The sequence below is a fragment of the Dasypus novemcinctus genome, chromosome 10 (genome assembly GCF_030445035.2).
Source record: "Dasypus novemcinctus isolate mDasNov1 chromosome 10, mDasNov1.1.hap2, whole genome shotgun sequence".
Taxonomy (NCBI): domain Eukaryota; kingdom Metazoa; phylum Chordata; class Mammalia; order Cingulata; family Dasypodidae; genus Dasypus; species Dasypus novemcinctus.
The window spans coordinates 16,419,827-16,433,261 of record NC_080682.1 but is presented as its reverse complement, the minus strand read 5'-3'; the positions used below and the strand labels follow the sequence as shown (position 1 = coordinate 16,433,261).

The following is a 13,435-nucleotide window of genomic DNA, read 5'->3' as shown; positions in this document are numbered from 1 at the left end:
TTACCGAGACTTTCTAAGTGCCTTCCTCAGGGCATCTTTCAATTCCTGGTTCCTCATACTATAGATTAAGGGGTTTAAAATGGGGGTGATAAAAGTATAGACCACGGACACCACCCGACCCATCTCGGGAGAGTAGCTGGAACTGGGGGACAGGTATATAAAGCTGGTGCAGCCATATTGCAGGAGGACCACGATGATGTGAGCGGAGCAGGTAGAGAAGGCTCGGTGGCGCCCTTCTGTGGACTGGATCCGTAAAATGGCTGCCAAGATGAAGCCATAGGAGATGGAGATCAGTGAAAGAGGGATGGTTAGGACAATGAAGCTGATGATATACAGGGCAGTCCTGTGAACATGTGTGTCTGCACAAGCCAGGCGCATGACTGCAGGCATGTCACAGTAGAAGTGGTAGATCTCAACGTTGTTGCAGAATGGAAGATGGAAGATTAAAATAGTTAGTGGCAGTGATAGCAGGAATCCTAACACCAGAGACCCTGCCATCAGCTCCACACACAAGGACCAGCTCATGATGATGGCGTATCTCAGAGGGTAACAGATTGCTATAAACCGGTCATAAGCCATGACTGCAAGCAGGACACAGTCAGCGCCACCCAAGAAAACAAAGAAAAACATTTGGGTGCCACACCCAGTGATAGAAATAGGAGTTTTCCCCATTGACAGAAGATTGGCCAAGGCCAGTGGGGCAATGGAAGATGTATAGAAGATTTCCAGAACTGCCAAGTTAGCCAAGAAGAAGTACATGGGGATGTGGAGGGAGTGATTGACCTGGACAATAACTGTGATTGTGGAATTTCCACTGAGGCTGGTCAGGTACATCACCAGGAAGGCCACAAAAATCACCAACTGGACATCAGGGTTAGTTGAGAATGGATGAAAGAAGAATTGTATATTGGTAGTTTTATTTACACCTTCCATGGGTAGTGTATTTGACCTACTAAAGGAAAGATGATATGAATCTCTACATGTCCCATTTAATATGACACTTTGTATGCATTATTTCACCCTTAATCCACACAAGTGCTTATTGAGGCATGTATTGTTATCATACCCAATGTACAGATTAATACATTTTTCTGACGGCACATAACTAGAAAATAGCAGAGCCAGGATTGTGATTTTTATTTTTTTTAAATGTTTTTTTTCCTTCTAGAGCAAGGATTTGAATACAGTCTATCTGACTATGGAGTTCTTGTGCTTAACCTTAGTTAATGCTATACTGCCTCTCTCTATATTTTTTATCTCCTCTGTAATTTGATTTTTTAAAATTATATTTCAATTCTAGGTTTAACTCTAGATTGTCTATTTGGAAAGAGCACCTAAGATGTGAGAACACAAATTTTGAATCACAGTATTTCCACATTTGAGAGATGTAATTACAATCCACACTGACTTATCTAGTAATTGCTGCCTCCTTCAATGCCACAAAAAGAACCTCTCTTCTTTCTCTTATAAGGAACAAGGGGAAAGTGTTTGACTGAAAACTGTGAAGTTTTAGATAGAGATGGAGGGAAAGTGATTTAATTCATTCTTCATGATAGAAAGTATGAGAACGAAGAAAAGGCAGAATCTTGTGTGAATCAGGACCTGAAGCCCTATGTGCTGTCCTGAAAGTTTTCAGAGGTGCCCAGGACAGCAATGGTTTTAAGCCCCTGCCTCCTGGTGGCCAAGAGTCTAGTTCCCAAACCTGCACACTAGCCTGGGGTCAAACCAAATCTATACAGTTGATATAGAATTATCAATTATCAAAGTCCTGATTAATTCATCAGGATTTTAGAGATAAAAGGCATCATTGATTACTTCTGTTCATGTTCTTCTCTTAATTACCACCCTCTTGGGCTCAGTAAATCCACTCTACCTTCATGGTGTATATCTACCTAATCTCCTCAAATTGCCTGTGTCTCAATGCATTGCATAGCCTACATTGGCTTCATTACATTACAAGGTCTAGAAAAAGGAAGGGGAAATCAAGTATAGAAAAATACTGTGAAATCTAGGGTGCTACATAAAAAAAAATCCAACTACTGTGTAATCCATTATGATACTGGTTTAATTATTCTAAATTTCTTTATGAAAAGAAAGCTTTTCCACTCATATTTTGGCTTTGTTCCCTCTACATGGTAGCACTTAAAAAAACCTGGAGGAATAAAAAACATCTGATCTATGGCTAAATTTTAGGCTTTCTCTGGACACAATATCAACTTTAGATTATATGAAGTGCTTTTTGTTACTGCAAAGAAGAATCAACTTACAAAACTTTGAAAAGATGGTCTGAAATGCTCAGATATCCCATTCATGTGGTGCCAAAATATCAAATGAAATGTTGGATGTCATGCAAAAAAAAAATAACTACATGTTTTGCTGATTTCATTTTTAATGTAATTCCAGAGGGTGGATAGTGGTTATTTGGATCCCTGTAGGCCTTCTAAACTGGAATGTGTATATTCTGGAGTCTAGAAGGTATTAAACGGGTCCTGGGAGAATATAATGTCACAAGATTAAGGTGGCACAGATTTTTTTGAGGATAAATTTTACCTGGAAGCATTTTGGAATATGATTTTATATCAAAACAAACATGGAGACAATATAGGTAGATGGAAGATTTGCATGAATTTTGGGAGATAAAAACTTAAGATTTCATGGAGCAGATGTGGCTCAAGTGGTTGAGTGCCTGCTTCCCATATGGGAGGTCCTGGGTTTGGTTCCTGATGCTTCCTAAAAGCAAAAAACAAACAAGAAGCAAACAAACGAAAAGATCCAACTCACAATTGCCAATGTAGCTCAGTGATTGAGTCCTGGCTTCCTACATATGAGGTCCCAGGTTCAATCCCTGGCTACCTCAAAAAAACAAAACAAAACAATCTCCCCCCCCCAAAAAAAAACCCAAAAAAACCCCATAAGATTTCAAAGAAATTTCTTATTTGTGGTGTTCTGCAAGTCCTTAGGAATATAAATTGTGTCTCATGCTAATTAGAGTACTTCTGTGGGAAAGTTTTAGGTGTATTGATTTAGACCTTAGATTGGTTATTATCCAATGGAAAATACAATTTCCTAAGCCTCCCAAGTATATAATCTTGACTTGGAACAGGTCCTCCTTTATTAATCAAGATAACAGGAAAAGTAGTAGCCAACCTCTTCTAAGATAGAAATGGCCCAGAGAAATATTTCCAAGGCATAGTTAGTTTTCAGAAAGATAACTTATTATCTCTTGAGATTGTTTATTATCACACAACCAAGAAAGAGGTTCTGCAGGCTTTTTGACTTTTGTATAATCCTGTACAAGTTGACTGGTGGCCACAGAAAGTCTCAGATGCTCACAGAATTAGAGATCTGCCAGGTTGCTTGATCCATTTTTTTCAGAGACTGCCTGATTTGTCCAAGGTTGCTCTAGTGGGTCAATAGCGGGTCAGTTCTTAAATGTACAAGATACTCTAGGGGACTCAAAGATTATTGTAATGCCATCTAAGTCTCTATAGTCAATGGGAAAAGACTGTCAGACAGATTTTCCAATCTCCTAGTTTTGTTTGTAGTGCCTTTGCACACTCCTTTGTCACTTTCTCTCCATTAAAATTGTAGACATTTAATCATGTGGGGGGAAAAGATAGGTGCAAGGAACTTCAGTTTACCAAAAACTGCAAAGAAAAGAGGAGGGTAAGTCTGACTGCTCTTTTAACTATGTCAATTAAAACTGGCTATTTGGTTATACAATGAGATTTCAGGGGAATGTATATATCAAAAAGGTATATAGATTTTGGGGAAATGAGGATACTTCTAAGATAGATGGTAGAAATCAGGCTATGTTGGAATTAAATGATAGGAATTCAAATATCAGTTTTGCCACTTATTGTTCTCCTAACTTGGGAAATCACTTGCTCTCCCTCATACTCTATTTGCTCATAATAACACCTCACCACTTTACTCAATTTTTGTGAGATGCAAATGAAACAATGTCCATACAGAATGCATTAGAATGACTGGTATGTATTAACTGTTCAATAAGTATATTGATTCACTGAGTCCTCCGTAATGTATCCTGAGACTGAAGAAGAATTAAATTGTGGAGTAGATGGAATACCTGGCAAGTCGGTCTGATACTTCCTGGGAGAGATTTTATGCCACCTCCAGTTCCACTACTGGTTCCCTTCACATTGCCTTATATTCAGAATTCCTCTTTAAATAGGGTGAGGAATGACCACTTTTTCATCTAATAAACTAGCTGTTACTGATAAAAGACAGTTTATATAAATAATATCTTGATATTATTTATGTCCCTATGACCTGCTTAACATGCATAAGATATCCATTAGCACAAATTTGGACTTACCTGAAGAAGGAAATAAAACCTTAATTTGGGTTTTAAATGTGGGATTAACAGAGAAGGAAGAACAATGTTATAAGCATGAATCATAGGGAAAAAGTCTTGCGTGGAGCATAGATATCTGTGACTTATGGTGATACTCATGCCTACAGTAGCACGTCAGGGAAGATCTGTTGGTACCTATTCAAAGAAAATATTCTAATATTAGATGTACCCCAACGAAAGACATATTTTGTCCTTAAAAGACATTCTTAAATCATATTTTCTGTATGTTCAAAAGGCCTCCTATGCTCACAATAATGGAAGTTGTTGGTGGAGGGTTGATGCATGGGAGCCTGTATGATGTTATGCATGTTTGCTTTGTAAGTTCACAACTTTTACTATACACTTAAGTGTTTATGTGTGTTCATATATAAATTATACAAAGATAATAATAATAGGGTGGGTTGGGGGAAAAACACTTTGTTTTGTAATAATATTTTGACAATGCTCTTTAATTAGTTAAAAAGGTTTAACAACAATGCAAGGTGGTGGTAGGGTGGCTTACGAGAGTCCTGTGTGATGTTTTATATGTTTGTTTTGTAAGTTCACAACTATTACTATACACTTATTGCTTATGTATGTTTATGTGTTAGTGATATACTTCAATAAATTAATGAAAAAACCTCCTATGAATATTTGCTTTTAACAACATCTGGAAAGGAGAGCCAAAGTTTTCCCCTTTAGTGCTAATATGTTCAACCATATAAAATTGTTACTTCTGAAGTTTAAAAATGGTAGCAGAGAGACATTTTCACATGGTTCAATATTATACTTTGATGTACTTTGAGTACTTTGAGTATGTCAAATTAGACATTCAGATAGTTAACAAAAAGTTAGTATTCTCCTACTACATATTAATGGTAACATTTGTTGGGTACTTACTAAGATCTGTACACTGTGCTAATCATTTCACGGGCATCATTTGACTTACGTGGCCCTTCAGTCCTAAGTAATTGTTACCTTTATTGACTATACTTTTTCAGAAAAAGAAATTGAGGCCTAGGGTTTAGTCAACTTGCCCAGGTAGTAAGTGGTACAGTAGCCCTTAATTTTTAGGTCTAAATTTTATCAATAAAATAAACTGTCCTTCACTGAGCATTGCACTATATGCAAGTCTGAGTGATTGATGCCCAAAGAGCCAGATTTCTTTAATCCTAATTGTCCTGTGTCAACAATCGTTTTCAGGTATTTCATGATGCACCACAAGCATTCTTCAGATCATTACAAAGGCAATGTTCAATACATCGATTTGTTTTTGCTCTTTCCTTTTGCTCTTCCTTTTCTTTCTCTCTCACCACCTACATATTTAATCCATAATGTTTATTTTAATAAATCCATTTACAAACATTTATTAAGGCTCTAGTTTCTGGGAGAAGAAGGAGGAGGGTGGAGAATAAGAGATAGTGTCAATTCTCAGAGAGCCCAAAATGTAATGAGACCTCGTAAGAAAAATAATACAAGTGAAATCCAGTTATATGCTGTCATGAAAGGACAAAGTGCTAAAGAAGCACAGGCATATCTTCATTCATGCAATAATAACTTTTGAAAAATTACATGTAATTAGAATTATTTTTTAATGCATAAAGGGAATTCCCAATGTGAAGGAAACTTCTAGTCATTCCTTTTATAATATCAGTAGGCAATTTATAATTTTCAGCTTCTGCAAATTATGGAATTTGGAATGATAGATTTTTAAAGTGGAGAATCCCTTGAAAGTAGTCACATCTCTATGTTTCAGAACTGATCAGTGTTGAGCTCATCTTCTCTGACTTAAATTGTGTTATCATTTCACCATTTTGAATAGACTTTCCTCTTTGCCTTTCATTTGTTCGAAGAGCATGGATTTAACAATATGTATTCTTCAGTTCTCCTTAAGTCATCTGGTGTATAACACTGGTTCTGAGTAGCTTCTGGTCCATGTGAACCCTAAGGCCTAGCCTAGTTTCAGGCAAGGGATTTTTCTAATCTTTTAAAATCTGAGGTCTGGGAGGAGATTCTTACCTTTTGGTGGACTTCTGTGGATTGCAAGCCATCACAGATTTACTTGGATGCTTTGCTAAACACTGAAGAGCCAGGAGTCTGCTTCAAAGTCCTTCTGTCCTCAGAGGAGTCCTGGGCTGGCCTGCTGACCACTTGTAGTTTTATATAACTCTCTGACTCAGGGCACCATGTTGAAACATTTCTCAGGCCAGATGTGATTCTTATCAATCAACTCTTGGATGAAGGGTATGTTCCATCCTACCTCTTCTTTCTGCCAGGTGAAACCTGAGATTTAATTACATATTTCCATAGGCTAGAGCTTAACTTTGAAGTTCTATATACAGACTTGAAATTTTCATCAATTGGGAACATTCATTACTAATCTGGCAAAGAGTCATTCTTGGTCTCCTGAGATGACTGAGGTTGGCTTGGGAAGCCTATGCATCAAGATTAAATAAGAGTTAAAATTGCTTCAGGATTATTTCATTGGTACATCTTCCTGAGGGAATATCTTCTAGTAACTTGTTGATGAGTTCAATGTTGAGATCAGTTGGAAAAAAGAAAGATTATTATGTCTACTAGATTTATGTAGAAATTATATTTAATTTCCACATGTAGCATTATCCTTAACTGCAATATTCTATAATATTTCCTGCTTTCTTTGCTTTTGGGAAATTATTTTCACTATTTTACTCTCTAAAATACTCACTATTTTACTTAGTCTCCTCTGCTAGCTTCTCCTCTTTCCCTAACTTCTACCCAAGGTGTGTCTCTTTTCTATTTACATATTTCCCCTGGGTGATCCAATTCAGTTGCTTAGCTTTAAAAATGAGTGACATGCCAATAACTCTCAAACATGTGTCTGCAGCCTAGTCTCATCTCTGAACTCCAGATTTGTATATCCAGGTGTCTACCTGGCACCTCTAGGTTACTAATAAGCATCTCACATTTAACATGTGCAAAAAAAATTATCCATTCATCATCCACCTGGGAGTTATTTATTGAAACATTCAAATCCTCACAGTGATTGCTCAATAAATATTTGCTAAAATCAATAAATACCAAATGGTTCATTCAATTTCATCCAATTTCAGGTAAAACATCTGCAAAGGTGGAGTTTCTTCCAGTACCCCTTGGAGAAATGAGGGGTCATCAAAAGCTCCTGGTGTTTTTCTTTTCTTTTCTTTTTTTTTCATTGATGAAATCATAGAATTAGAATGGATTTTAGAGGTTGTCTTGTGGTACCACCTTTGATCTCAAAATCTCAAAGTGCCTTCAAGATTATTTTTATGGGCTCAAAGTAATTTTAATATTCCCAAGGCTCTAACATTAGTTATATATTTTCCTGAGATAAGGTTATACATGTATTATTTTTAGTTTACTTTTTTTTTAAAAGATACAATTTGGCAAACTGGACTTTTCAAAACATGGGAGTTTTCAGCAATATAGAAGAATGGTTAAAAAGTGGGGTTTGAGCTTAGTCTTGGATTCAAACCTTGGCTCAGCCACTCACTGGTTATGTGCTCTTGGGCAAATGAATTAATCTTCGTAAGGTTAACAGCATGGAGCAAATTGCTATACTGAGTATCCCCACTCCTCCTTCTTTCCATATCCTGATAACCATCAGTTTGTTTACTTTCACTATAGATTTATCTATCATGAAAATTTCATATAAATGGAATCACAATATATGAACTTTTGTGTCTAACCTCTTTCATTTAGCATAATGTTTTTGAGGTTCATCCACATTGTAGCATGAATCAACACTTCATTTCTTTTTATGGCTGAATAACATTTCATTGTGTATATACACCACAATGTTTATCCATTCCTCCATTGATGGACATTTGGGATGTTTCCACCTTTTGGCTATTGTGAATAATGCTGCTATAAACATTAGGGTACAAATAGTTGTTCAAGTCCCTGCTTTCAATTCTTTTGGATATATATATCTAAAAGTGGGATTGCCAGGTCATGTGGTAATTCTATGTTCAACTTTTCAAGGAAGTGCCAAACTGTTTTTCACAGTGGCTTCTTCTCTTTATGGTACTGTGTCACAAATTGTTAATATTTTGTGAGCCTATTAACACAGATTAATTGTTTTTTATGAATTTGTCTTTTAAATCATGTAGGAAATAAAAGGAGTATTTACCAACCGAAAGTACAATAGCACTGACTTTTATACTCAATTTGTAGTTACTGAAATGAATTCTTTATTTCTTTGTTTGGCTTCAATTTTCTGTCTAGTGGTTTTGCATTTCAGACTAAAGTACTCCTGTTAGAATTTTTCACAGGGCAATTCTATTCATAATGAACTCTCTCAGCTTTTCTTTATCTGCAAATGTCTTAATTTCTCCTTTCTTTTTGAAGGATAGCTTTGTTGGGCATAGAATTATTGGTTGGCAATTTTTTTTCTTTCAGCACTAAGATAGAGCATCTCACTGCCTTCTGGCCTCCTTGGTTTCTGATGAGAGATAAGTTGTTAACCTTATTGTACCCTTTTGTACGATGAGTTCCTTATCTCTTGGTGCTTTCAAGATTCTCTCATTTTCTTTGGCTTTCAACAGTTTGATTACAATGTGTACTGGTGTGGTGGTTGTTTTTATTCTATTTGAAGTTTGTTGAGTTTTTTGGATTTTTAGATTCATATAATTCAATAAATTTGGGGAGTTCTCAGCTATTATTTCTTCAAATATTCTTTCTGCCTCTATAACTCTTTTTGTTCCTTGTGGAACTCCCAAAATGCTTAAGATGGTTTTCTTGATTGTGTTCCTATCTTAGGTTCTGTTCTCTTCATTCTCTTTTTGAATTTTGAACTATCTTCATATTTAATAGCAATAAAGTGGTGTTATATTAAAGTAGAACAAGCTTAAAGGACAATAAAGTTTGTACAAATTTGTTTCAATTCAGAAGGGCTTCCTTAGGTATGGATTTCTGAGGCACAGATTCAGGTGCTTGACTTATTCCTGTTAATACACAGCCAATGTAAAAGAAAGGCCTGACAGGGAAATTGGAGGAGTCATTGGGGTAGCTACAGATGAGGGAAATATTGGCGACATTAAAAAAACTCACACTTCCACTCTCACAACCAAAAAACACACTAATCTGGCCATGAGCTTTCTGTATATACTGACCAAGTGTTGGGGCCATAGTGAATGGTGATGCTCCTTCACACACAATAGAAGAAATGTATCCTTAGATTCAAACAGTGTGCCATTGTCCCTTGTCCAGGAAACTCTTCAGACTCCTAGAGCCCAGGCCGAAGAGTCGTCCACATCCAGCTCCCAGTAATGTTTGCCAAAGATGAAATCCTGGGTTCCCCATGCAGCAAAGAGTTAGATCATTAAGATTTAAAAGTTGCATATTGATGGTCATGTCTAAATCTTCAACTTCTTACATTACCAAACAGCATGATATTGTGATGGGTTATTTCATTATTGAAGGGAATGTTTACTCAGCAGTGTCTGATCCTGTCTATTAGTCCAGTGATGGGCCCTGTATCGAGCTTTGGGTTCACAGGCTGGGGCATGTGCTGCAGTACTGACTCACTCCTTGACTGTATATCTCCCCAATCCTGGAGCATCTCCTCATCTGGTTTATGGAACATTATTATCAGCTCTTCATATATTTCTCTTAGTTCTTTCCTCTTTTGAAACATTGTGGCTTTACTTTTCTTCAGTTGCTGAAAAATATTTGTTTTCCTGTGTCAGTTTCCTTAAATGTTGTTTCTTCCTCATGGAGAACTGGATGCAACTTCTGATATGCAGCTTTGATAAGAAATCTCTGTAGACACACATCATCCATCCATACATTGGTTACACTGTTTTATTCATTTAGATTTCTCAGATTTTCTTGGATCTCTTCCCATAGAGATCTCATCTGCTTTAAGAGCTTCTTTCAGTAATTCTTTGCAGCCCATTCTATGGAAGAGTGTTTGTGAGTCTTGTGCTCCTGAGACTTAGAGCAGAGCAAACACAGCAGGATATTGTTTTTTACACAGAAGATCTTCTCAGTCTCCTTGTGTGTCCCACACACATGTTCTTCAGAGCTTAGAGAATGGCAGAAAATTGCTTGTCTAATATGGGATGCCAGATTCTTCAACACAGTATTGGTTTTGAAGTCTGTCTGCTGAGAGACTTCTCTACATGAAGGGCAGTGGTCAGGAGTCTCAGCTTCGTCCCATGAAAGACAGAAACAGGATCTGCAAAAACTGTGCCCACAGCCTATGGTGACTGAGTCTGTCAGGTAGTTCAAGAAGATGAAGCACATGAGTTCATTCTAAAAGGCTTGAGAGATGCCTGAGTCCATTTTCTAAGGAATATATGAATGGTTTCACCAATTCTTTCTGTAGAAGTTATACTATGGAAGTCATTTGAGGAGTTGGGTCCACAGGAATTGGTTAGAAGAGATTTCGGAAGGCCCCTTGGCCTGGGGAGTACCCAATGCACTCTATTTTTTCCCAATATGTTTTCTAAGTCCTGGAGAAGCTCCATGTCAGGCTTGTGGCAAGTCTCAGTCAGCTTTCTGTACATTTTTCCTCAGACTTTCTTTCTTTTGGCTCACTCACACTTCACTATCCTTAAGTTGTTGAAAAAGCTGTTCTACTTCCCTTGCCAATCTGTCCAGATGGAGATTCTCCTCCTCATAGAGAAATAGATGCATCTTCTGGTATTGTGCCTTGATCATCACCTTCCTTAAGGCCATATAATCCATTAAAAAAATTTATTGAAGTATATCAATCATACATAAACATACACAAATAAAAAGTGTATAGTAAGAGTTGTGAACTTACAAAACAAACATAACATCATTCAAGGCTGTCATACCTCACCCTACCACCAATACCTTGCATTGTCGTGAAACATTTATTACAAATTATGAAAGAAATCATCAAAATTTTACTACTAGCTATAGTCCTTATCTTACATTTGATGTTTTTTTTCTCCAACCCACTCTATTATTTGTTAAATACATTTTAATCATTTGACTAATCATTTAACTAAGGATTAAAGAACATCCACAAATTATTACTATTAACAACCCACACTATTATTATTATTGTTATTATTATATCATTTATAAATAAACGTATATATTTAAGTGTATAGTAAAAGTTGTGAACTTACAAAGCAAACATACATAACATCATACAGGAGTTCCCTACATCAACCCACCAACAACACCTTGCATTGTTGTGAGACATTTACTACAAATTATGAAAGAATATCATCAAAATTTTACTACTAGCTATAGTCCTTATCTTATATTTGATGTATTTCTCCTCCAGCCCACCCTATTATTATTTGTTAAATATATTTTATAACAGAAGTTGTAAACTTACAAAACAATCATGCACATATGCAGAATTCCTGTACAACACACCTCTATCAACACAACACACCGTGGTGGAACATTTGTTACAGATTGAGATAATATCATCTGACTATTACCAGGTCCATAGTGTACATTTGGCACATTTTTTCCATACTCTCCCATTATCAGCACAGTACATCTTTGGCATAGATGTATGAATATTACAATATTACTGTTAACCACAGTCCACAGGTCACTCCAGTGTTGTTTATCCCATGCTTCTCCACATTCCCACCTCCCTGCAATAGTAATGTACATCTGTTCCAGCTCGCAAAGGGCACTCTTGCATTTGTACCATCAGTGACAATTCTCATCCACTTCTGGGTTTACTGCATTATTCAGTCCCTAGATTACTATCAAGCTTTCTTTCTTTCCTTTTTTTTAAGATTTATTTATTTATTTATTTCTCTCCCCTTCTTCCTCCACCCTGGTTGTCTGTTCTGTGTGTCTATTTGCTGCATCTTTTTGTCTGCTTCTGTTGTTGTCAGCGGCACAGGAATCTGTGTTTCTTTTGGTTGCATCATCTTGTTGTGTCATCTCTCTGTGTGGGCGGCACCATTCCTGGGCAGGCTGCACTTTCTTTTGCACTGGGCAGCTCTCCTTACGGGGCGCACTCCTTGCGCATGGGGCTCCCCTACACAGGGGACACCCCTGCATGGCATGGCACTCCTTGCGCGTATCAGCACTGCGCATGGGCCAGCTCCACATGGGTCAAGGAGGCCCGGGGGGTTTGAACTGAGGACTTCCCATGTGGTAGACGGATGCCCTAAGCACTGGGCTAAGTCCGCTGCCTCAAGCTTTCTTTCAACTGGCATTTACATCCTTAGGCTACCCTTTTCAGCCACATTCCCATTTATAAACCAGCTGTTACTATAATGTGTTACCATCAACTCTATACATTTCCACACTTTTACATTAAAGTTAATTAAAACTTCTACTTACATTAAACATCCATAGTCCATCTCAGTCCTGTTCTTATCTCCTTTAAGAATCCATCACCTACCACTTGGTCTTGAAGATATTTTCCTACATTTTCATCTAGAAGCTTTATTGTTCTTGCTTTTATATTTAGGTTATTAAGTTAATTTTGAGTTAATTTTTGTGTAAGGTGTGAGATGGGGTCCTCTTTTCTACTTTTGCCAATGGATATCTGGTTCTCCTAGCACCAATTGTTGAATGGACTGTTCTTCCCAAGCTGGGTGGGGTTTGAACATAAATGTGAGGGTCTGTTTCTAAACCATCAATTTGGTTCCATGGGTCTATGCGTCTTTATGCCAGTACCATGTTTTTTGTGTTTTTTTAAAAAGATTTATTATTATTTTTAAAATTCATTTCTCTGACCTCCCCCTCCAGTTGTCTGCTCTCTGTGTCCATTCTCTGTGTGTTTTTCTGTGTCCACTTGTATTCTTGTCAACAGCACCAGGAATCTGTGTCTCTTTTTGTTGCATCATCTTCCTGCATCAGCTCTCCATGTGTGTAGCGCCACTCCTGGGCTGCACTTTTTTGGCACAGGTGGCTCTCCTTATGGGGCACACTCCTTGCGCATGGGGCTCCCCTATGCGGGGGACATCCCTGCATGGCACGGCACTACTTGCATGCATCAGCACTGCATGTGGGACAGCTCACCACATGGGTCAGGAGTCCCTGGGTTTGAACTCTGGACCTCCCATGTGGTAGATGGACACTCTATCCATTGAGCCAAATTTG

At 37.4% G+C, this 13,435-nt stretch overlaps 1 protein-coding gene and 1 pseudogene across 1 annotated transcript; both read right to left on the bottom strand.

Annotated features, from left to right (window-relative positions):
• OR10V1 (olfactory receptor family 10 subfamily V member 1) lies at positions 1 to 933 on the bottom strand. Its single transcript, XM_004456758.1, has one exon. It carries the CDS (start codon positions 931 to 933, stop codon positions 1 to 3), a length of 933 nt encoding a protein of 310 aa, XP_004456815.1.
• An 8,323-nt stretch (positions 934 to 9,256) lies between these two features.
• LOC101429901 (tripartite motif-containing protein 43 pseudogene) lies at positions 9,257 to 10,663 on the bottom strand (annotated as a pseudogene).
• Between the last annotated feature and the right edge of the window lie 2,772 nt (positions 10,664 to 13,435).

Bases quoted from the DNA above. Each gene is read 5' to 3' on its own strand.
- OR10V1 (XM_004456758.1), bottom strand. From the start codon at position 933: ATGGAAGGTGTAAATAAAACTACCAATATACAATTCTTCTTTCATCCA.